General features: G+C 44.3%; 1 protein-coding gene across 1 annotated transcript; it reads right to left on the bottom strand.

Moving 5' to 3' along the window:
• Positions 1-1,759: 1,759 nt before the first annotated feature.
• On the bottom strand, positions 1,760-19,379 carry LOC141100522 (acrosin-like). Its single transcript, XM_073589086.1, has 5 exons — positions 19,262-19,379; positions 15,694-15,895; positions 6,253-6,518; positions 2,045-2,190; positions 1,760-1,945 (listed from the first exon to the last, which is right to left on the bottom strand). Exons 1-5 carry the CDS (start codon positions 19,377-19,379, stop codon positions 1,760-1,762), a joined length of 918 nt encoding a protein of 305 aa, XP_073445187.1.
• Between the last annotated feature and the right edge of the window lie 6,713 nt (positions 19,380-26,092).

Here is a 26,092-nt window from a genome sequence, read left to right as displayed (position 1 = left end):
GAAATGTGCTGCCCAGTGTCAAAAAGCTTGGTCTCAGTCGCAGGTTATGAGTCTTGCAACAGGATAATGACCCAAAGCATACAGCTAAAAACACTCAAGAATGGCTAAAAGAAAAACATTGGACTATTCAGAAGTGGCCTTCTATGAGCCCTGACCTAAATACTATTGAGCATCTTTGGAAAGAGCTGAAACATTCCATCTGGAAAAGGCAAGCTTCAAACACGAGGCAACTGGAGCAGTTTGCTCTTGCGGAGTGGGCCAAAATACCTGCTGAGAGGTGCAGAAGTCTCATTGACAGTTACAGAAATCAATGGATTGCAGCTATTGCCTCAAAAGGTTCTGCAACAAAATATTAAGTTAAGGGTACCATCATTTCCGTCCAGGCCTATTTCATTAGTTTCATTATTGAAAAAATTCTGTGGAAGCATGGTTGAAAAGCAGTGTCTGACTTTAATTTGTTCATTTTCATAGATTTTTTTAGTTATTATTACTTTTGTCATATTCAAGTTATTTCTGTGACATTGTGGGTTTTTCTATCATTAAACCAGGGGTACCAACAATTTTGACCACGTGCGTAGATTTAACAGGCAACTATTCTTTAATCAATTAACTCTACTGTTGCGGCGTTATGAAATTCTGCAGAAAAATAATTTTACCCTTTCCAGTGAACACAATACCAGTAATGAATAAGCCATGTTCCATGTCAGCCCACCATCTCCTGTCATTTTGTATAAGCTAGTTTGTACTACAGTCTTTTACTTAAGTGATGCTTAGAGAAATTCAGTGCTGATGTATGTTTATGTAGCACATTGGTATTACTATAGTCAGAAGAACCTATGTCTTACACTTGATAATGTGTCTCTGTATGCACAGAATCCCCCACAGGTCTGGCCATTTCAGCAAGAAGAGATAATGAAGATGTTAGAGCATACAGGTCCACAGTATATTTCCACAATAAAAGGGGACTGGATTGGACTCTATAGTCAAGGTAGATTTTTAAGAAAACCAAATGGAAACCAAATTAATGTAAAGTTATGGGTTCTTCCCAAAAACATCTAGTTACACCCTATCCTAAGGATAGGGGATAACTTGTTGATTGCTGGGAGTCTTACCGCTGGGACCTTAGTGATCGGGGCTCTGGAACCCTGAAAAAGGGGCTATGCAGCGCCTTCCTTGCTGGTTTTGCAGCATTTTCTAGGTGTGGAATTTCTTCTGACATCTATATCATAGGCTTTCCTAAATGGCTTAAAAATGAGAAGTAAACCACATAGTACAAATGTAACAAAGTAAGAAATGCCACATTAACGCTTACAAAAAAGCTATGAAAAACTGTTTAAACTTTTTGCCTCCGATCACAGCTGCGGGCTCACAATGTCATTTCAAAAGAAGCAGTGTTTGCCTCTCTGTCATCTGTATGAAACACCCTGTGTTCAGGGGGTTAAAACCGAACAGTAACACAGACTTCCTGGTGAAGTCCGTGTTCAGTGTCCACACAGTAGGTGTTCAGTACGGATTCCAAACTTTACTGCTTGGGTTTTGCCCATCTCTATTCTAGACTCTGTCTGTCATTCAAAGAAGCATTGTTTCGATGGAAGAGATGCAGCTTGACTTGCAACACTGTGCTCCAAGGAATGTTGGCAGCCTTGCCTCTTGCTACAGTAACCTAAACAATACAGGAAAATACTTATGCGGAAATGTAATTTATTTTTCAGGAAAACAAGTTTAAGGTGTTATTGTTGGTTAATATGTTTTCCGTTTTTTACACTTGTTCCCTAGAGGGGGTGGATTCAAGTTTTTCCAATATCCAGGTGAGAAAGTATTGGGTAGATGAATAAACCCCAGGGCTTCGTGCTTGTGCACATCCTGATCCCCAGCTAGTTATTCCTACCACTGAAAATATTCTTGCATTAGGTTCCTTGCACATCAGTGGTCCTCCACTATCACCCTATAGGGATAGAAAAAATATATCAATGCACATATCTCAAGACTATTTATATATTGATCTTAGAAATATCAATTACTACATTCCATCACATGTGATTACCTGGCAACTGTCTATGCCTCCTTTTTCATAGCCTGCACATAGGTTGTAGACACCCACGGCACCATTATACCATGAACGGCTATTGCATTTCTTATTAGGAATCAACTGCACTTGAGCTTCTTGAAGAAAATCGGATGGTTCAGTGGCTGCAAATCAAACAATATGATATGTAAAACTCATGGCATAGGACACCATAAACTCAAGCCAATTTTTCCAACATAAGTTCAGAACTTGATTGTTTGCTGAGGGCTAGGCTTCAGTTGGAACACATTACACTTGGAGATTGAGATCTCAGGAGACTAGATCTCGACTTCCCAGATCTCAATCTGTGCATGCAACTCATGGTATAGGACACCATAAACTCAAGCCATATAACTGTATTATTTTTTCCAATAAAAGTGCAGAAATTGATTGTTGAGGGCTAGGCATCAGTTGGAACACATGACACATCTCGTCTTCTGAGATCTCAATCTGTGTATTCACCACCTCCGGCGACCATTTTCCCAAAGCCCCCCACAGGGAAACCTACAGGAAAGGGGACTTCACTCACTGGCGCCAACACTTTATAAGAGCCTAGGGGCCTGCAGCATCGCGCCATTTCTACAGCTGCTGACCCCCTGAAGCAGCGACCCTGCCTCCTGTGACTCTACTCCAGAGCAGACGCGCCCCAAGTAAGCTACCGAAGAAGAACCAACAGTTTATTTAATAAGAATTTTTTTCCTATTTTCTACACCAAAATTTTCAGTGCATCTTATGGTCCGGTGCGTCTTATAGTCCGCATAATATGGTAAATCCCATGGATAAGAGAGGCACAGTATATAGAAGAAAAGTGGTGGTTTCATTAGAAATGTCTGGATGGTCCGAGCTTCCCATAAGCAGATCATCTGTTTTCAAGATTTAGGGTGTCGGAAATCAGAATAAGCTCCCTTTTCTTTTCAAAAAGAGGATCTGCTGCCGGTAAAATGTTTTATAATAATAATTATAATAATAATGATAATATAATAATTAAATCCATTGGTCTTGTGCTTTTATATGATCAAAGAACTCATTATTGGTGCTTAATATTCTTAGAATTTATCTTTCTATAATAGTTAAAAATATAAACTAAGCCAAGCTTCTCCAACTCCCTTCTCTTCTTAATAGACCTTTTTATAGCAGCAGGTGCAATCTGATCCTCACTGCAGACAAATTTGTAGACAGATTTGAGAAGTTTTTGAGAGTGAATGATCAGTGCAAAAGACTGATAAGATGGGAAAGTGGCATTTTTATGTGATAAAATATAATGTAAAGTTTGTTACTTTCACTTGTATTGTCGATTTATTGAAAAAAGGTAGTTACTATTTAAACTGCCCTTATGTAGAGCAAAGTTATTACACTACATTGTAAGATTAAATACTTGCCATCCTTAAGGGTATGTTTCCACGGTCAGTAAACGCTGCAGATTGGACGATGCATACAGCCACAGCATCCAATCCACAGCGTCCAGATGTTACAGCATAGTGGAGGGAATTTTATGAAATCCAATCTCCACTATGCGTGCAAGCACGCCTCCAGCTTCCCTGCGTATACGCACATGCGGCACATCTTTCTAGACTGCAGCATATCTATTTATAAGATAAATATCACAGTCCACTGTATAGGATGCGGTGATTCCACCCGGTTCAATGAACACATGTGCAATCACCGCGCGTACAAAAGCCGGCAGCGCTTTGGACAGAGCGGACATGTGCTGCGTCCAAAGCGCTGCCGGTTTCTGCCCGTGGAAACATACCCTTAAAGAATGCTTAATAGACAGGTCGGGGTTTGACAAAGTGGGAGCTGCTTTTAAAGTGCATTTCTCTGTTCAGGCTCTAAGAGGGCATCTCAATGGCATAAGCACTTTTTATTAACATCACACCAGGCTCCAGTGGTGTTACAGAGTACGGTAATTGTTGTGTTCATTTTTATTGCAAAAGTAAGCAGGTTATTTGAATGCAACAACACAGGCAATGAGAACACTGTGCTAGTCAGCAAAACACTATTTATTTGACTGTCACAGAAAAGTAATTTAGCTATAAATGTAAAAGTTTGGGCACCCCTGGTCAAAATTACTGTTATTATGAATAGTTAAGCAAGCTGAAGATGAAATTATCTCTAAATGGTCTAAAGTTAAATATCACACATAATGACAACAAATATCATTTGTATTTTAGGCAAAAATAGTCATTTTTTACATTTTAAAAATTCCCAAAAGGAAAACGGGCCAATGCAAAAGTCTGGGCACCCTGCATGGTTAGTACCTAGTAGCACCTCCTTTTGAAAGTATCACAGTACCCACACTATTATTAAGTGGACACCATCTCTGTCAAGGTCCCTGACACTGCTGTATAGCGCAAACGGTGTATACAATAGTGGAGAACCGGTGTGGCAGCGGCAGCCTCCATAAGGGGTTAAGAAAGGGGATTACGTGGATGCCGTGAGAGGAAAGAACTCGATGTGAGCTAGCAGAACCAGCCACCGGATATACAGCGCCTTTCCCAGCGACGCAGATCGCCGACTATCCATGCCCTAGCTCACATCGGGGTCCTTGACAGAGTGTGGGTCTATTAATCCTTGCATATTTTTCTGATCACTACTGCCATAATGTGTGTCGCTATGAATGACATATTGATTTCCCCTTTTTGATACATATCTAACCAGCTCCAGCACAACCGTATATTCTAACTACGATTATCCACGCTAGCCTTTACCTGCTCCCACCACTACATGTGGTTCCACAGTATTCTCATTAATAGATCCCTCCCATACGCTCGGTGCAGATCTCACTGGCACCACCACAGATTGTATATTCCAGTTACATCTATACCACAGTCCTCTTTACCGCATGACCGTTAGATGTTCTATATACTAATGTGTTCCATGCGGTGTACATTTTCTATACTACTCCGACACTATGCCACAGTCATCTTTACCGCAGGACCCTTGTATATACTCGATGATAATGCGTCCCATGCTATGCACAGTTTCCACACCATTCCCTAAAAAAAACAGTTAATAAGGTGATATTTGATTCCTATTTTTTACAGTACAAATGATAATTATCTGTGTTTACCCTTAACCCCCCAGGCAGCCTAAGTCCACATAGAAGTATCACTATACTACAGGACAGCCACATTGATATTTTAGTTCTGATGAAGGTCCACAACTGAAAGGAAAAAGTTTAACGATATTATTGGATGCATAATTAATGGAACTTTTTTCTCACACTTCATCACCCGTGAATGCCAAGTTTTTTACTCTATGATTTTGGAGGAGCTGGTTGTTTGAGGAGGTGTTTGGTGTGTTATTCTAAAGACTGTTTCTTGGTAATTCATCTGTGCACCTAACTTTAAAGATAGGAAAGGAGCCCCCGGCCCTGGGATATCTGACAACAGTGTGGTGACGCAAGTACTTATTATCTAGCAATATGTAAGCCACTCGATGCCTAGTGTGTTCCTTTCGCTGGCTGCCTTCGCTCTCTGAAGCACAGGCCCGGCCCACACCCTTTACGTACATCTGTGCTTGAAGGAACAGTTCAATTTACCCAAAACTTCTCTTCAGCATGACAGACACTCCGTCCCATCCAATGATCTGTGTCCTTTCTTCAGAGTTTGACCTGCGGAGTCTGGATGCTGGGTCTTCACTTGCGAAGTCTGGACTTCAGTGCTTGACCAACAACTTGTTCTGGTACCAAGACACTCTCAGATTTCTCTATTCTGGGGTTGTTGCACAGCTCATACATCCTCCTCTTATCATATCATGGTGCCAGCTTTTTTGCCACTTCACCATCCCAGCCTTTTATATTAAGTAACTGTGCAACAGCTGTCACCTGACTGAGAATCCCCTTCAAGCTCTTCCCTACGGGAATACTCACCCCATCCTACCAAAAAATATCATGGCCCCCTACCCAGTCCTCCATATAGTATAATGGTCCCCTCACACATATTCTGGCCTCCACACAACTTTCTGCATAATATAATGGACCCCATTCAACCCTCCACACTGTGTACTGACCTGCGCACAGTATAATAGACCCCACACCTTTCCTACTATCTTCATATACTGTACTTAATACCCTCTTACTTAACATTTCTTTGTCTTGATTGATATTGTTGTTTCCATTTTTGCTCCTTATTGAATACTGAAAAATAAGCAATATGTATATATATATATGTGTAAATCAGATATACCTTCTTCTTCCAGCACACCCCAGCCTGCAATGTAGCAATCAGTCTTGACTGAAACATCTGATGTCTTCCGAGGTAGGCACGCTGGTTGAATGAATCTGTTGTAATTGATTGGCCGTTCTACAGACAGCATGGCAATATCATTTTCTTCTGTTTCGAGGTCATAATTTTCATGTATAATCTTTCGGGATATGCCTCGAATTTCAGTTTCTGGGCCAAAAACTGACAGTTGATAGAGTCCAAAAACCAGCCTCCAAGAGTAGACATCGCTAAAACAATAGAAATGATATCAGAGGACATAAGCAATTATATATACTAAACTAGCACTATGAGAAAAGTAGAATAAAGCTAGAGCTATACTGTGACTAGAGGCTATTACATTCTGCTAGTTCTGCTTCACGTCACTTGTCTTATCTATTGCATTTTTTCTGTGCTGTGTTGTGCATAAATATGTGACTCTTCAGGTTTTGCATTAGTCAATGCCTGACGAAGAGACCTGAGTAGTCTCGAAAGCTTGCAATGTGTTACCATCTTTTCAGTTAGCCATTAAAAGGTATCAACCACTGAGGACTCTCAATTCTGAATATTTTTCTTAGAGGCTATTATTAAGATTAACAACTAATGAGATAGGCTAGAGACACACAACCGTATTTTCTCTTACTTGAAAAAATTGGTCCGATTATGCTAATCACACTTTGATCGAAGGTTGATCAGGATGTGATCACTGTGGTCCAATTTTCTCGAATGAGAACAAGATGGAAAAAAATTATCCATCTTCTACATCCCGTCATTTCGTGAAAATAAGACCTCACTTGGATGACATCTGAAGACGAAATCTAAAAATTGGTTGAAAATCGTGTATGATGTGATTTTTTTTTTTTCCTCGGACAGACGCTGTCCAAGAAAAAAATTAGACTTGTGCACAGCCCCATAAACTAACATTGGTCCTCGTCAAATTCGATGTTTTGTTGGATTGCACTTGGACTGACAATATGGTTGTCTACATGAGCCCTTACGATGGTCACAGAGAATCCAGCAGGGTTTGTTTGTGGCCATAACACCTTGAGTAGCACAATGCAACCACATTCACTATTATTGTGTTTTAGTATCGCAACACTAATCTTATGTAACACAACTACAAGTCACCCTGTAGCCATAACCTAAAAGGTGTTTGTCCTTTTTGTGTCTTGTAACCTGTATTTCATTCTCCTTCTACAAATCAATTATGGAAATGTCACTTCTCTTCACTTCCAAGTCAAGTTGTGTCTTTTGAGAAAATCCTTTAGTTTGAAATATGTATATATATATATATATATATATATATATACCTAAAATTTGCTTTACTCACCACCTCCAGGTCCATCGCTGAAATTCTACTACTGCTCCTGGTATCTCACATTGGCTGCAGCACTGGTGTCACGTGAACAGCACAGCAGGCAATCGCTGTACTCAGCAGTTCTGCAAGCATGACGTCAGCTCATAGCCAGTATCAGATACTGGGAGCAGTGGTGGAGACTTGGTGCCTAACCTTTGAAATGTTAGTAAAGCGCGATTTGCTTTTTTCTTAAAAGAAAAAAAAACTGTGCTCAGAGACGAAGATTTCCTTAAAAGGGACAACCCCTTTAAGGTCTTATTATAAAAATATAATGTTATATCTCTTTCATGTCAACAAAATACATAAATCAGATCATTATATCTGAGCTGAGCAAATAGTCAATATGTCTGAGTTAAAGGGATAGTCAGGTCTTTTGACTCTATGTTTTCTGAATCCTTTCACCTGAGGCTGTGTGACGACCAGGAAGGTTACGTCTGAGAGTGGACCCTCTGGATCGCGGCACTGGAGCTCCCGGGGGCGAGCGCGCCAGGTGGTGCCGACCCCTATACAGGGGCTGTTAGGTGCAGACCCTCGGAAGACAGATGCCACGACTGCTAGAACCAAGAGGGGCGGCTCAAAGGACTGAGTGAGAGGTACAGGACAGAGAATGGAATGCAGAACGGAGTATAGAACGGTGACACGGAGTACAGGACTGGGTACTGGAGTACAGGACAAAGACACGGGGGCCAGGACTGAGCACTGGAGTGTAGGACAGAGACACAGAGTATAGGACTGGGCACTGGAGTACAGGACGAAGGCACGGAGTACATGACGGAGGCATGGGGTATAGGACGGGGCACTGGAGTACAGGATGGAGGCTCGGCGTACAGGACGGAAGCACTGGAGTACAGGACGGAGAGTGAAAAGGGGAAACCCCTAAACACTTGGCCAGGATATCGCACGGGAAAGGCACACGATAATCAGGCGTCTCCACCATGTTGGAGACGCCTGATATAGCCCCGTGCTGCCGGCTGATTGGGCTCTCAGGCTTCTGGGCGGGCGATGCAGGGTTAAGAAACCTGCAGGGCACGCGCCCGCGGCCTAAGGCGCCCGCATGAAGCAGGCACGCGCCGGCCAGAGGCAGAGGGGAACGAGGAGGAGGAAGCGGACACAGTGCGGCGTGGCAGGCGCCGGTGAGTATAGGCGGCGGCGGGCACCACCGCTGCTGGGGCGGGCACCACCGCTGCTGGGGCGGGCCCCGCCGCTGCTGGGGCGGCAGCGGCTACTGCCGCCGACATGACAGTACCCCCCCTTTACGTCTCCCCCTCCTGAGGTTGGACAAAAACCTCCTTAAAAGAAGAGGAGCATTAACATTCTCCTTCGGCTCCCAGGACCTCTCCTCTGGGCCAAAACCCTTCCAATCAATGAGGTAGAGGGTACGCCCCCGAACTTTTTTCACGGCAAGAATTTCTTTCACCTCAAAGACGTCATCGCCCCCTACTGGCTGAGGGGAAGGAGGTGGGGCTGAGCGGTACCGATTCAGAACCACAGGTTTGAGGAGCGAGACATTGAAGGCGTTAGGGACCCGAAGCGAAGCCGGCAACTTCAATTTATAAGCCACACTGTTAATGCGTCCCAAAACCTGAAACGGACCGATGTACCGAGGACCCAGTTTGTAAGAAGGTATCTTCAGGCGGATATATTTAGTTGACAGCCAAACTTTGTCGCCAGGTTGGTATGGCGGAAGATCCCTGCGCCTCTTGTCTGCATGTCTCCTAATCCGGATACTGGATCTTTCAAGTGCCTCTCTGGTCTCCTTCCAGACTTGAGAAAATTCGGTAGCGAGGGTATCTGCTGCGGGAACACCAGAAGGCGTAGAAAGACGTAGTGGAACACCAGGGTTCTGGCCAGAAACCATGAAGAACGGCGTTTTAGTGGTGGACTCATTAGGATGGTTGTTGTGGGCGAACTCTGCCCACGGCAGAAGAGACACCCAGTTGTCTTGATGGGCGTTAGAGAAGTGACGCAGGTAGGCTGTTAATACTTGATTGATCCGTTCCACTTGCCCATTGGACTGAGGGTGATAAGCCGAGAAGTCCAGAGATATACCCATGAGCTTGCTAAGTGCTCTCCAGAAACGGGAGGTAAACTGGACCCCTCGATCAGAGACAATTCGTTGAGGGAGTCCGTGAAGCCTAAAGATCTGGTGTATGAAGACCTTGGCCAGGCTCAGATGCTGTAGGTAACCCAGGCAGTGGGATGAAATGGGCCATTTTGGAGAATCGATCGACCACTACTAAGATGGTAGTGCACCCGGAAGAGCATGGTAGATCGGTAATGAAATCCATACCAATCTCTCGCCAAGGGGCTTCAGGAGGGGGCAGCAGGTGGAGCAGACCGGACGGTAGACTTATTGGTACCTTGTTTAGAGCGCAGGTCGTGCAGGAGGCTATAAAATCGGTCACATCTTGGCGGAGGGATGGCCACCAGTAGTAGCGCGAAAGAAGGCTGAGGGTTTTCTTGACCCCGACATGACCCGCAACCTTGGAGGAATGCCCCCAATCCAGGACTTTCGACCTCTTATTCTGTGGGACGAAGGTCTTGCCTGGCAGAATGGGAGAGAGCATCACGGGCGCCACGGTGATAACTTTGGCAGGCTCAATGATGTGAGACGAACCCTCCTCAAACTCAGGTGACTGTAGGGACCTGGATAGAGCGTCTGCCTTGATGTTTCTGTCCCCAGGTCGAAAATGAAGTTTGAAGTCAAACCGGGAGAAATATAGCGACCACCTGGCTTGCCTGGAGTTGAGCCTTTGCGCAGACTGAAGATACGCCAAATTCTTGTGGTCGGTAAAGATTATGAATGGATGGACTGCCCCCTCCAAAAGATACCGCCACTCCTCCAAAGCCATCTTAATGGCTAGTAGTTCCCGGTCTCCAATTGAATAGTTGCATTCTGTGGGAGAGAATGATTTAGAGAAGTACCACAAGGCACCAGTTGACCAGAAGTTGTCCACTGAGAAAGGACCGCTCCCGCACCAGTAGAGGAGGCATCCACTTCCAGGATGAAGGGCCTAGTGGCTAACGGCCGGTGTAAAATCGGAGCGGTAGCAAAGGACTGTTTCAAGGCAAGAAAGGCCTCTTCAGCCTCTGGAGTCCAGACATTTGGTTTGGTCCCTTTCCGGGTCAAAGCGGAGATGGGCTTGGTCACCGAGGAGAAGAAGGGAATGAACTGTCTGTAATAGTTCGCGAAACCTAGGAATCGTTGGATGGCTTTTATTCCAACCGGATGTGGCCATTTGAGCACAGCAGACAATTTTTCGGGGTCCATCTTCACTCCGGAGTCCGTGATGATATACCCCAGGAGGGGCAATGAGGTTTGCTCGAACAGACATTTTTCTAATTTTGCATAGAGTCTGTTCTCCCGAAGACGTTGCAGAACCAGGCGAACACTCTTCCTGTGAGTGGATAAGTCAGATGAAAAGATGAGTATATCATCTAGATATACGACGACACAGGAGTAGAGTAGGTCTCGAAAGATCTCATTAACGAATTCCTGGAACACCGCCGGGGCATTACAGAGACCAAAAGGCATAACCAAATACTCATAATGGCCGTCTCGAGTATTGAAGGCCGTCTTTCATTCATCCCCGGCACGGATTCGGATCAAATTATAGGCACCCCGCAGATCCAATTTGGTAAAGATCTGGGCCCCTCTCAAGCGGTCAAAGAGTTCTGGGATCAGCGGAAGGGGATACCTATTTTTGACTGTGATACTGTTCAGGCCACGATAGTCAATACATGGCCGAAGGGATCCATCTTTCTTCCTGATGAAAAAGAACCCTGCTCCAGCAGGGGAGGATGACTTCTGAATAAAACCCCGAGCTAAGTTTTCCTGGATGTATTCGGACATGGCCGCGGTCGCCGGGGACAGAGGATAAGTTCTTCCCCTGGGAGGAGTCGCTCCTGGCATCAGCTCAATTGGGCAATTGTAGGCACGATGCGGCGGCCGTGTCTCAGCCTCCTTCTTGCTGAAGACGTTGGCGTACAAGTGGTAAGCCGTAGGAAGCCCCGGAAGGACGGTGGGAGCGTGCAGCGGACTTGGGCGAGATACCGGCAACAGACAATGTTCATGGCAGAAGTGTCCACAACGGAGGATCTCCCCGGAATGCCTGTCTAGAACGGACTCATGTAGACGAAGCCAGGGTAAGCCGAGGAGCACGGCGTGGGACAAACTGGGCAAAACATAAAAGGCGATTTTTTTCTCGTGAAGAGCTCCAACTTGTATCTCCACTTCGACAGTAACCATGGTGATGGGTTCAGGTAGTGGTTTGCCATCCACGGAGGCGATGGACCGTGGGCGGCTCAAAGGACTGAGTGAGAGGTACAGGACTAAGAATGGAATGCAGAACGGAGTATAGAATGGTGACACGGAGTACTGGGTGCTGGAGTACAGGACTGGGTACTGGAGTACAGGACAGAGACACGGGGGCCAGGACTGAGCACTGGAGTGTAGGACAGAGACACGGAGTACAGGACTGGGCACTGGAGTACAGGATGGAGGCATGGAGTACAGGACGGAGACACGGAGTACAGGACGGAGGCATGGGGTACAGGATGGTGCACTGGAGTACAGGACGGAGGCACGGAGTACGGGACGGCGCACTGGAGTACAGGACGGAGGCACAGAGTACAGGACGGGGCACTGGAGTACAGGACGGAGGCACGGAGTACAGAACGGAGGCACTGGAGTACAGGACAGAGAGTGAAAAGGGGAAACCCCTAAACACTTGGCCAGGATATCGCATGGGAAAGGCACACGATAATCAGGCGTCTCCACCATGTTGGAGACGCCTGATATAGCCCCGTGCTGCCGGCTGATTGGGCGCTCAGGCTTCTGGGCAGGCGATGCAGGGTTAAAAAACCTGCAGGGCGCGCGCCCGCGGCCTAAGGCGCCCGCATGAAGCAGGCACGCGCCGGGCAGAGGCAGAGGGGAACGAGGAGGAGGAGGTGGACACAGTGCGGTGTGGCAGGCGCCGGTGAGTATAGGCAGCGGCGTTTACCGCCGCCGACGTGACAGGCTGTCAGGATTCTCCGGTATTGCCAGCGAGAGCAATGATCGCAAGTAGGCACAAATTGTATAGTTCCGGACTCATTTTGACTAGACGTGCTTGGCATCAATCAATATAAAAGAAATGAGCAAGGCTGAGCAAGTCTAGTTGGGATGTGGTTGGAATCATAAATTTAGTAGCATCCTAAGGGGGGCACGCGTGTTGTGTCTGGCACGCGTCTCCCTGCAGCAAAAGAATCACTGCAGCTAAAGTATCGAGAACATGCAGTTATTTCAACAGCAGTTAGTCACGGCAGGAGTCAGGACCCCACACTATGTATCTGTCTCTTTTGGATAAGTCTGCCAAGTAAGCACTTCTTATTACTTGGACCTAGCTTTTCTATTAACCCATCTTACTCCTTCACCATGTTTACATATGCTCTCACAGTGTTTGCTCCATTAATCCTCACTCTCCTTCACTATCCCAAACCCCAGCACCCTCTAAACAAATAATCATCTCCCCCTCCCTCTTTTCAGATCTGCCCTCATAAAACAAGACACCCACTCTCCTCCCACCTGCTCTCCCTTTCTCTGCTTCTCCTCACTGCTGGCGACATATCTCCCAATCCTGGACCCCCACAGTTCATACCTCCCATTACTACCCTCTCCTACTGCTCCCTGTTGTGAATTTGCTTTCTGGCCTACCTCTGGTTACTAGTGAAGTTAGTGGAGCTGGTCATATTGATAGAAGGGTCGCGAGTTCTCTTCCCAGGCTCCCTCTGGTGATTACTGGAGGTAATGGAGCTGATTTAATTAGCAGAGGCCTGCCACCTGATAATGAGGAGGATGAATGGATATCTGGAGTTTCTGACTGGATTTAAGACAGTCGACTCCCTCTATCCCTGCTGGTGATTTTTTCCTGCCTCCTGAGGTCTTAGTTTCCAGCTCAGTCCCTGCTTGCTCAAGCTAAGTGTTCTTTTGCTATTGTTCACATTTGATTTGGTTTTGTCTATTTCAGTTTTGTGTGGTCAGCCAGCCCCGGCTGGGGCTGTGCTGAATTTCCATCCTTATGTTACTGTTTGTGCCAGTTTTTTTTGTCCCTTATTAGATTGGCCTCTTTTTGTTCTGCTTTCAGAATATACCAGAGTGCTGATATAGTGGGTGAAGCAAGTGACTTCATTATTTTTCTATCAGACATGTTGGGCATTTTTTGCAGGCGTCTAGGCTCATCGTAGGTACACTCCACGGCTACTGCTAGTTGTGTGGATAGGATCAGGGGTCTGCAATCCGCTTAGTTACCAACCTCTCTGGTTTTCTGTGGCTCAGCTTGGTCTTGCTTTCCTCCTCGGTGACCCAATCATAACAGCTCCCTATCCAATATGAACTACCGCAATCTTTCCAACATAAAACCCGTGCCCTTGATGCCCACCTCCCTGCTTCCTCTCTCTAGAGCACTCTGGAATGCCCACTCCATCTGCAATAAGCTTCATATCCTCTTTCTTCTCCTCTCGCTTCCTCAAACTCAATGTGGACAAATCTGAACTCATCATCTTTCCTCCATCTCACAGATCTTCCTTACTTGACCTATCTATCACAATTAACGGCGTCAAGCTTTCACCCCTTACCGGAAGTCCGCTGCCTCGGAGTAACCCTTGACTCTGCCCTGTCCTTCAAACCGCACATCCAAGCTCTTTCCACCTCTTGTCATCTCCAGCTCAAAAATATTTCCAGAATCCGTCCTTTCGTCAACCCTCAATCTACTAAAATGCTTGTGCATGCCCTCATCATCTCCCGCCTCGACTATTGCAACATCCTTTTCTGTGGCCTCCCTGCTAACACCCTAGCACCTTTCCGGTCCATCCTTAACTCTGCTGCCCAACTAATTAATCTCTCTCCTTGCTACTCCTCTGCAAATCTCTTCACTGGCTCCCATTCCCTCAGCGTATCTAGTTCAAATTATGTATATCTTTGTACCGTGTTAGCCAGTAGATAGAAAAATATTCAGGATTGAGAGTCCTCAGTAGTTGATACCTTTTAATGGCTAACTGAAAAGATGGTAACACATTGCAAGCTTTCGAGACTACTCAGGTCTCTTCATCAGTCTAGCCTGATGAAGAGACCTGAGTAGTCTCGAAAGCTTGCAATGTGTTACCATCTTTTCAGTTAGCCATTAAAAGGTATCAACTACTGAGGACTCTCAATCCTGAATATTTTTTTAGTTCAAATTACTAATACTGACCTACAAGGCCATCGTGGAATCAATGGTGCTATATAAATAAATAAATAATAATAATAATAATCATGGAATGACGGAATCATGCAAATTTCCTACTTGTGGTCTTGCCATCAATAGCAGAGAGTGTGGTGCACACACTGTAGGGATTCAGAAGTCTCCAGTCACATATAATGCCTGCAGACTTTTATCGGAAAAACAGACAACCCCTTTAAGGATTTACTGTATGGTTCCAATATTATACTGAGATGGAGAACAGCCATAAAGACTAAGTGTGCCGCCGTACAGTATAAATACTGTGCGCATGAAATCTAAACCAACTTTCATCATTTAGGCCTCATTCAGACTCCCGTATGTAAAGACACAGACCATTATTTCCTCAGTGTTTTGGATCCGAGTGTCATCAGTATTTGGTCAGTATGTCAGTTTTTACCATTAGTGTTTCATAAGTGATTTTGACAGATGAAAAAAAAACAAAAAAACTTTCTTCTGTCTGTCGCTTACAATGTTAATCACAGACAGCCCACGGACGGCACCCTGATGACATCTGTTTGCTGACCGTGATTATCATGGACACATAGACTTGTAAGGGTAAATTTGATCAGTGATTTGGATCAACAACGGGCATAATGTGTACATGATATTTTTGTGGATCACTCGGTCTCCATAAAAATTATGAATATGTGAACAACCCCACAGATTACAATGGGTATGTGTTCTATTTGCAAAAAACAAGGAACAAAGACGTACATTAAAAACAGACATCTGAATGAGGCCTAAACCCTAGGAATTCCCTAAGAATCTTACTATATTCTGTATTAAAAAGAGCGTGAAGGGGTTTCTTACTCTTCATGGTTCTTGAAGCAGTGAGCGGCTGTCACAACCCAGTGATTGTTAAGGATTGAGCCTCCGCATTGGTGTATAAAGGTGTCTTCATCGATCGGTAGCTGGATGCTGACTAACCATGGCCACGACCCAGGTTGTGCATCTCTCCCACCAACAATGCGTGAGCCAATGTCAATGTCTGCTAGACGGTTTCCGCATGCTACTGTAGAAGGAAAGAAAATATGTGACGGGTTTTTAGTCTTTGAAGTTATATTGCATGAACAATATTGAATTTAATGGGTGGAGACCACTATGCCAAAAAATGTCCATGATTAAGTATATTAAGTAATGATGTGATCATGTCACTAACAATTATATCACGTTTTGGGGCACGTGGTCTGACAGGCATGTGAGGGGGATTCTGCTTCAACCCATGCAAAAATCCTGTAATACCCCAGTAATATACCATGCTTGGAAGACACAGAGTAAAGGCCTGTATTACCCTACACCTTTGCCGTGCAGTGAGCGGATTCTCAGCCCGAAACATCATAATCTGCATCAGGAAAACCGGAGAAAAGAAGCAGCCACCAAGAGAAAATCCTCCATCCAAGATGATGTAGGCGGCCAAGACTCCTTTCAGAGAAGCTCGTGGTGTTTGCTAGAATCCCTAAGTCACCGGCTCAGGCTACTATTCAGGGAACAGGAGACTGGAAATTACCTGATCCGGAGTGTCGGGTAAGCACCTTGGATTCCATCTATTTAGGCAAGATGGCACTTAGTTTATATAATGAACATTGAAGCTGCCAAATTACATGTTTCTAGTATAATAGGTAGCCCCTGTCCTCTTAGGCTGAGAGGAATGTCCAATGGATATAGTCTGTTAATGAAAAGTTACCATACCAGTCACTATCTATTTTTTTTTTTGGCTTAAATTGTTCTTTTATGACTAGCAGCCTGGCGGCAACAAACGCCTGTATGCAGATAGGTATAAATATTGTATATTCCACTGAAAAATTTGTACCTAACATAAAATGCATTATACTTTCTGGATGACTATGGGGTGCATTATATTTTATGCATGGCTATGGGATTTGCATTATAATTTGTGGATGACTATGGGTTGAAATAAACACGTGAAATAGATCACTCTGGGTGCAATGACTCTATGTAATATATGAAATTCACTTTTTGTATTGAAGAACTTTTTGAGATTTAAGAATATTTAAGAATCAGCCGCGGTCACAGAGCTCACCACCGGGCTCTTGAGGGTGAGGGACCTTCTTAAGCCAGCAGAAACTTCAACTGGATGTGCGTCCAAGGACGCACACTGAGCTGAAGTATATTGCGGCGCAGAAACCTGTCGGGGTCCCTGGGCAGCAATGCGTGAATGGGACTAGGGACATACGTCAGTGATATCATGCACTTCCACCGCTTGCAAGCTGAAATCATTTGCAAACTTCAGAAGAGGCCGCTGTGCGGCGGGGGAGCAGATGGGAGGTGAATAAAATTATTTTTTTCTATGCATGAAAGAACAGCGGCAGAACGGGTGACATATACCAGCATGGGGAGCATGCATACCAAAACGGGGGGATATGCTGTATATACTAGTATGGGGCCCAAGATGGTGTATTTGAATACCAGGATAGGGCCCAGGAAAAGGGACATATATACCATGATGGGGAATATATATACCAGGATGAGTCCCAGGCAAGGGGACATATATACCACGATGGGGCTCAGGCCAGGGGACATATATACCAGGATGGGGCTCAGGCCAGGGGACATATACTGTGTGTGAATATATATATATATATATATACCAAGATGGGGAACCCCTGGTCCAAATCTTACACCAGGGCCCATCGGACTTTACTTATGCCAGTGATAAGAATGTATGCCTACATCTAACAATGGTCATACTTGTATATTTTGTGAGAAGACTATACAAATTGAACATCATCTCATCTTCACATCTTACCAGACATCATATATACACTAGTTAGATAATTTTTGCATTTTACATAGAAGCTGAATTAAATTATCTTACAGTGATGTTGCTCCAACACTTTTATAGTATGCAATAAAATAGATATATGAGATTGGAAATAAGGTGTTTCTATCAATTTGTCAGGATCTGAAATCACGTCTAATTTTCTTTGGTTGCATACATGCATACTTACTGTTAGGGAGAGGAACACCATTGCCATAATCCATAAAATGCCACAGCAAAATGGAGATGGCATGTACAAACAACTGGAACTTCATTGCCACTTTGTGTCTTCCCAGATGCTAATGAGAATAACTGCAACTAGACGTCAGTTTAGAATGTTGGAGGTGGCAGTACAGTGACCTAACAATGCAATGTGTTTGTTGTGCCCAGTTCTACAGTGTGACATCATGATGGAATTATGCCTTTATGGGGCCTATTGAAGAAAAGGGACTGCCACTTATAGTGCCTTTATAAACAGTATTGTAGGGAATATGCTGTGTTTTTGCAATATTCTCTGTGGCGCGTTTATATATATATTTTTTAAAAGTAGACTCTAATGTTTTAATTTTTTTTTTTAAATAGATATCACTATAGAAAGATAAACTTCTAATGCCAGTTTCAAACATTTGACTTTCATGGTCTGAGTATGGGCAGCAATGTTTGGACTGGCCCCGGGTCTTATGACTCAAACTCGAAATCCTTACACATACCAATGAGGCTGTTGAATTGGGGTCAGCAAATCAATGGCTGACTTAGACATCACAGTCCATAATTGGCTGGTTTCACATTTATAACAAAATAAAGTTGCGCTCTGTAGCGCTATAACATGCAAACATGAAATATATGAAATTTGAATTGCATTACTGCACTAGAAAACAGGAAAAATTGAGAATACTTGGCGCAAAAATTGGCCAATTCATGTGTACCTGGCAGCCGTGATAAAGCTTCCGGGTACACACACATTCTAATGAGGGTCTATTCTTGATGCAACTAAAAGGTCCCATCTCCTATTTACTGTTCAGACATTGCAATTCATGTAATCACTCTCCACTGTAATGAATCAGTGACACAGCAACCTGTCCCTGCTCCCTAATTATAAAGGTGGCATTTGCAAAATCGCTATTAGGGTATGTGCACACGGTGCGGATTCTGCTGCGTTGTACAGTACCTTTAAAGTCAATGGAAAACTTTAGTAAACTTATAAAGTAGAAGTCCCTGCAAAAGTATTAAGGTGACTAAACTTGGCAAACCTCCGAATCACAAAGAGTCATCCTACATCGCACAGGAGAGGAAAAAAACCCTGTGGTGGAAACCACTATGGAACCATGGTACAAGAAATACAATGGCTAATTAAACAAATACAATAAATCATTCATGGACAGTGATTATAACAGGGCAGGAAGGCGGGTGATGTTTTCTCCAGTTTATCTGGTGAGAGAAAGAGGGAGAGAGATAGGTAGATAGTTACCACCTCTATATAAGCCCCACTATCCTCACAGTAACACACTAGGCACAGATATATCCTTCCTCTTAAAGCAACATCACTCTTGCTTAAAGTCTACACCGCTATACAAACAAAGCGGCACTTGATTACTTTACCCTTAGCCGCTACCACTAGCTCAAGGGCACTGGGAATAGGCATATTGTCCTTGATGTTAATGTACTTGATTTCACCTTTAGCTGCTCCCACTGGCATAAGACCACCAGGAATAGGCATATTTCCCTTCGTGTTAATGCACTTTATTACTTTACCCTTAGTCACTCACACCAACTCATGGGCACCCAGATTAGGCACATTTTTGTTCATTTTAATGCACTAGATTACTGCATTGTCCAAAGACAACCTTGAAAGAAAAAGGAGTTGGTCAATATAAACAGTCAAAATCTGTACATAAGAATTCTCAAGTCACATGAAAAAAAGAGGGTACTTGAAGCTACAGATTGTATTAAAAAGCATGCCTACCTCTTTTTCTTCTCCGCTCCAACTGCTGTTTCTAACTCCGAGGAGCCAATTAATTTTGTAGACAAGCAAAATATGATTTCCATAATCCCAGAGACTTTATTCTTACAGCGTCTTACAAGATATAAATGCTTCTGGAGACCAGGGAGCCATACCTAAGATGCTTACCCCTCCATACCAGAGAGCTATACCTGAGATGGTTACCCCTTCACACCAGGAGGTCATACTGTGATGGACAGCCCTCCAAAAAAGTGGTCCATACTTGAGATGGTTAACCCTGCTCACCAAATTAGATGTAACTTCAAAGACCCACTACAAAGGAAAATCAAAGAACTGTTTTTTTGTATATGTATTATACAGATACATATAATGACCAGTAACAGTGTATCCACATGGCAGCTTATTGCAAAGTTTAATTGAAAAAGCAGGTATCTTCCACTAATCAACACTAATTTTGAGAACTCTTTTACCCCCACAAGCATTTTCCAAAAGAAAAAAGTTCCTGACATGTATAAGATGTGGGATAAGTGAGGATGAAACACCACGTACTCACCTGTGCTTGCTGGGTGGAGGACTACAAGTGCCATATTTTAGTGAGGGCTGCTGATCAAACCGAGGACTGCCTTTAAGTACAGGGCTGCAGGTAAGTGCATAGTTATACACAATATCATAGTTTAACTCAAGAGCATAGTTTAGTGTTTTTTTCTGATTTTATCTGTACTTTTTAGCCCCATTTAGTATGTGCTCCATGGACAAGAATACCCGGTGTGTATCTTGTGAGATGTATGCATGCCTTGAACAGCCATTTTAGGGTCAATATATCTGCGCTCGATGTCAGTGAGTTTGATATTTGGAAGCCCAGGTAATGGATCTAAATGTGAAGCTGACAACACTTAGGAGCATTGAAAAACTGGAGAGGAGTTTAGAGCTCACTGAGTTTGTGCTGGCTAGGGCCAGTGATATGGAGAAGGGTGGAATTAGGGAAGGTCAGGACGCAGAATTATGTAGCTGGGTGACAAGGGGGAAAAGTGCCAGGGAACTCAGTCCTGATCTGGCACAACCTAGTAAATATGCCTGTTTGGCTGATATTGGGAATGCAAGCCCAGGATTGGGATCACTACAGCAGAATGTTGCTCCTAGCAACCAGGAAAATGATTGCTGTAGGAATAAGGGAGATAGGAGTGTAGCAAAGCTAGACTGATGTTGGTAAAGGACTCTATATTTAGGAGGACAGACAGGGTCATCTGCCAATGAGACCGTGACTGCCGAACAGTGTGTTGTCTGCCGGGTGCTTGATTTTTGCATAGTGTAAATCTGATATACAGATTGCTGGGAGGGGCTGGGAAAAACCCAGCTGCCATAGTACACATCGGTACCAATGACAAAGTTAGAGGGAGGTGGAAGGTCCTTAAAAACGATTATAAGGAACTAGAAGAGAAGCTGAAGGCCAGGACCTCCAAGGTGGTGTTTTCAGAAATACTGTCAATGCCACTAGAAAGACAGCGGGAGCTTAGGGAAATAAATAAGTGGCTTACAAATTGGTGCAGGAAGGAAAGGTTTGGGTTCATGGAGAACTGGGCCAACTTCTCTGTCGGCTTCAGGCTCAATGGAGAGGGTGCAGCTGTGCTTGGGGAAAAAAATGGTCAGATGGATGGATGGAGGAGCTTTTAAACAAGGTATAGACCCCTTAAAAGATGATAATAACAAAATAATTATAGAGGAAAAAGAAAAGGCTGAAATATTAAACAGGTACTTTTCATCCGTGTTCACCAATGAACTGACCGTACCAGGTATCTTTCAACAAGACAAAAATCAAATTACCACAAGAAGTATACGTGTGTGAGCAAATTAAACATTGACAAATACCCCACCCAGATGGCATTCATCCACGGAAACTGGCAACTACCCTCCGGTAAGCCTGAAATCCGTAGTGGGCAAAATTTTTGAGGGCATTATAAGAGATGACCTGCAGAAATATGTTGCAGATAATAATATAATAATTGAAAACCAGCACAGATTCATGAAAATAGGTTGTGTCTAACTAACATGCTGGGTTTCTATGAGGCAGTAAGAACAAATCTGAATGTAGGTAATACAGCTGCAGTAATTTATCTAGACTTTGCAAAGTCATTTGATGCTCTGTCATATAAAAGCCTAATACTGAAGCTACAGAGGCAAGGACTGGGGGAAACTATATGCATATGGGTGAAGAAATGGCTAAATGACAGGAAACAATGAGTATGTTCTCTAAATGGGATATAGTCAATAGTCAACAGTGGGGTACTGCAGGGATCTGTGCTAGGAACAAATCTTTTAACCTCTTTATTAATGACCTTTTGGATGGGATTGAGAGTAAAGTGTCAGTCTTTGCTGGCGATTCCAAACTGTGTAGGATACTAAAATCTGACCGTGACTACAATTTTGCAAAATGATCTGGATAAGATGTCTGAATGGGCAAACAATTGGCAAATGAGGTTTAATGTAGATAATTGTAAAGTAATGCACATAGGATGGAGTAATTCTATTGCTGCGTATACATTAAATGGGAGTATACTTGGGACTACAGAACAGGAGAAGGACTTGGGTATTCTGGTTACAAGTAATCTGAGCAGCATTACTCAATGTCAAGCAGCAGCCACGAAAGCAAACACGATTTCAGGATGCATAAAAAGAGAGCGAAAATCCCCATTCCCAATGTATTATTACCCCTTTATAAATCACTTGTGAGGCCACATCCAGGGCTGCAGCTATAATGAGGCGATTTGAGCCAGCTGCTCAGGCGACAGGCAGCAGGGGGGCGGCATTATGCGCTCCTCTACCCGCAGCACCTACAATTTAGCCTCTGCACGCTGGTGCTGCGGTCGTGCAAGAGGCTTGTTGTAATTAATGAGGTCACAGGAGGGAAGGTCCCTGATCATGTGACCCTTGACTCCTCCCCTCCTGTGACCTCATCACAGGTTCTGTGCGCAGTGCACAGGCCCTTGGTTTATGCAGATCTCTGATTTCTGTGCTGGTTCTCATAGTGCTGGAAGAGGCAAGTTTATGTGTGGAGTCAGGGGGTTTACAGGGTGCGAGGTATACGGAGCGGAGCCGTGTGTGTGTACAGGTGTACAGAGCAGAGCCACGAGTGTGTGAGGTGTACGGAGCGGAGCTGTGTGTGTGCGCGAGGTGTACGGAGCGGAGCCGCGCATGTACGAGGTGTACGGAGCGGAGCAGCGCGTGTATGAGGTGTAGGGAGCGGAGCTGCGTGTGTGCGAGGTGTACGGAGTGGAGCTGTGTGTGTGCGAGGCGTATGGAGCAAAGCCGCATGTGTACAAGGTTTACAGAGCGTGGCCACGTGTGTACAAGGTTTACAGAGCAGAGCCGCATGTGTACAAGGTTTACGGAGTGGAGCCGTGTGTGTGCGCGAGGTGTACAGAGCGGAGCCATGTGTGTACGAGGCATAAAAAGCGTAACCGTGTGTGTATGATGTGTGCGGAGCCATACGTGTACAAGGTGTATGGTGGGGAGCATTCATACCTCCCAGCGGGACAGTCCCAATTTTGAGAGAGATTCTGCCCCGGCTGTGAGCTTACTTTTCCTGCGGACACAGGAGTGCACGGCGGAGCCCCGAAGAGCACTTTAAAATTCGCACGTGACTTTCCATCGGAAGTGACGAGCTAGAATGAAGTAATTTCAGGAGGAGATTGTGACGGAACCATGGATGTTATGAGCTCATTTTCTGCTCCACCAGTTGAGAGTTCCCCTTTCGTTCTCCCTCTGGTGGTGACGGGAGGTGGTGAGGTTGGTTTGAGTGGTAGTAATCTGCCACCTGGTGAGGAAGATAGTGATTGGATCTCTGGAGTATCAGACTGGATATAAGACAGCCGACGCCCTATCTTGTTGCTGGTGATTCAGTCTGATTCTCAGGTCTAGGACTCAGCTCTGTTCCAGTCTTCTAAAGATAAGTTTGTTTTTTTGCTAATGTTCACACTTGCTCTTGTTGGTCTTTTCAGTTTTTTGTGGGGTCAGCCAGCCCGGCTGGGCTGTGCTGAATTTCCACTCTTATTTGCCAAATTGCCTTTTTTTGTCCCATATTAGATTGGCTTCTTTTTGCTCTGTCTCAGAATATTTCAGAGTGCTGATATAGTGGGAGAAGTCTAGTGACTTCAGGGTTAATTTTGCTATCAGTTGTGTTGGACATTTTGTAGGGTTTTTTGGCAGACTGCAGACAGTGTCTTTCCTTTCCTGTCCTTTCTAGTCAGTCTGGCCCCATCATTTGCTCAGCGTATTTTCCTGCCTTTGTTTATGTTTTCATGTTTTTTCACCGTCAATACATGTGGGGGGCTGTCTCTCCTTTGGGGTCTGCTCTGGGGCAGTTAGTTTTCCCCTTTTCCTGCTTTAGGCTTATTTAGTTTCTCCGGTTGTGACTAGGCGTCTAGGACCTACGTAGGAACGCTCCCCGACTGCTGCTAGTTGCGTGTTAGGATCAGGGGTCTGCAGCCTGCTTAGTTACCAACCTCTTTGGTTTTCTGAGACTTAGCTTGTGTTGCTTTTTATTTCCTCCTCGGCTACCCGTTCATAACACATGGAGGCACTTCACTTCAGAGAATGCTTCAGATCCATCACCGTGTCCTCCTCCAACAGCGCGGACAGCAGGATCGCCTTGCACTCGGGGATGCCGGCCATGTGAGAGGATCATGATATGTCCTGCATCGGGAGGCTCAGGTGGGCACTACAGTGGGAGCCGGGCTGCTATAGTATCTTTATAGAATCTTTCTTTCTCTCTCTGTTTCTTTATCTCTCTAATCTTTCTTTTTTTTCTTTCCCTCTCTCTCTCTGTTCTTTCTCTCTCTATTTCTATCCTTCTTTCTTTCTTTCTTTCTACACTCTCCTGAAACCCACATCCATCAGTCCTTAGACCCTCTCAACAATGCTACAGCACTTACTGTACAATCCTAACCCTACATCGAGACAATATAAATATCTCTCTAATTGACCCACAGGGCACATTATATTCATTCTCAGACAAACCCCACCTTCTTACCGGGACCATCTCACAATTGATTTCTGGGTAGAAATAAATATCACCCTCTTCATTTGGCTCATGTACTATCACATCTTTAATACCCCTCAACTAGATATTTCGGGACTGTTCTATCTCTCCAAGAGCCAACTGTGATTGTAGACAATTGCAACATTTCTATTCCCATGCTAAGAAAGAAAGATGGCTCAATAGGAATCTTACAAATTTTTACAAACTTTTCCTCTAATCGTCTTCACCCTCGCAACTAATAGCCCAAACTGCAACTGTCAGACCACCCTTTTGCGATGCATGGGAAAAATAAGTGTGGAAATCTTTTGAGGACTTGCAATGGGGTAAATGTTTTCAATTTTCTCACAAAACCATTACAACCAAAACTCAAGAGAATTCCTTTAAGATTATCTCCAGATGGTACTGGGGTTCCCGTTTGATTGATGCTGGAGATGTGGAGTGGAGAAGGGGACGATGACACACATTTAATGCAACTGTACCATAATAAGAGGTTTTAGGACATTCAGGTCATTCAAGCTATTCAAAAAATGACAAGTCAATTGCAACATTTCCATGTTAATAAAGAAAGACGTTTTAATAGGAATCTTACAAATCTTACTGGTCATATCACACCAAAATCAGGACACAACTCTTTGTTACATCAGGCCTCCTGATGAGCCCTAATGGGTGAAACGCGTCGAGGCGCGTAATTCTCTCTGGCTGGTGGCGGTTAACCAGATGAGTACCATCATTCTTTTGGCAGCAATATGCAGCATTTATCATATCGGTTTTATGTGGCTGTTTTTCTTTCCTGATTATCAGTTGTGGGGTTACACACCGTGTCAGGATATATTGGATCTATGCCAGTACAATACAGAGTGTAGATTGAATCATAGTCTGCAGTAAACCTGCTAATTATATCTATATGTGTGCAAACTACATTTTTTTCTTGCTATGAATGTGTTGTATCCCGGGTCCTTCATTGACCTGATTGTAGTTTTAAGTTGGTTTAGCATTGTTACTCATCTGTGTCATTAATAGAGTTGAGCGACTTTTGGTTTTTTAGGGTCGCGTTTCGTTTCGTGAAACCCGACTTTTCCAAAAGTCGGGTCGAGCAAGATCGTCCGATTATAGGGAAAAGTCGGGGTCGTCCCGAAACACGAAACCCAATGTAAGTCAATGGGGAATAAAAGTCGGCAGTGAGAGGAGGACAGGAAACACACCTACAGTGCCCATTTGAATGCCAAAAGCATCAATTCTTCTTACTTAAGCTTGTCAACCTTAATTAACTTCATAATACAAGTTACGCACTGAAAAATGGGGGTTATTTGGCTAAATTTGTGGGGGGGGAGGGCTGGCTGCAGGTTTTCATGTGCCCTGGGCGAAAGAGCGCCCCTTTAACACATACCACAACTCATCTTGCTCCGATACGGCAGAGAAATAGCGGTATAGTACA

This window comes from Dendrobates tinctorius, unplaced genomic scaffold, assembly GCF_039654945.1.
Source record: "Dendrobates tinctorius isolate UK_male_01 unplaced genomic scaffold, ASM3965494v1 ptg000105l, whole genome shotgun sequence".
In the NCBI taxonomy this organism is placed as follows: domain Eukaryota; kingdom Metazoa; phylum Chordata; class Amphibia; order Anura; family Dendrobatidae; genus Dendrobates; species Dendrobates tinctorius.
This window is presented reverse-complemented; position numbering and strand designations above follow the sequence as displayed.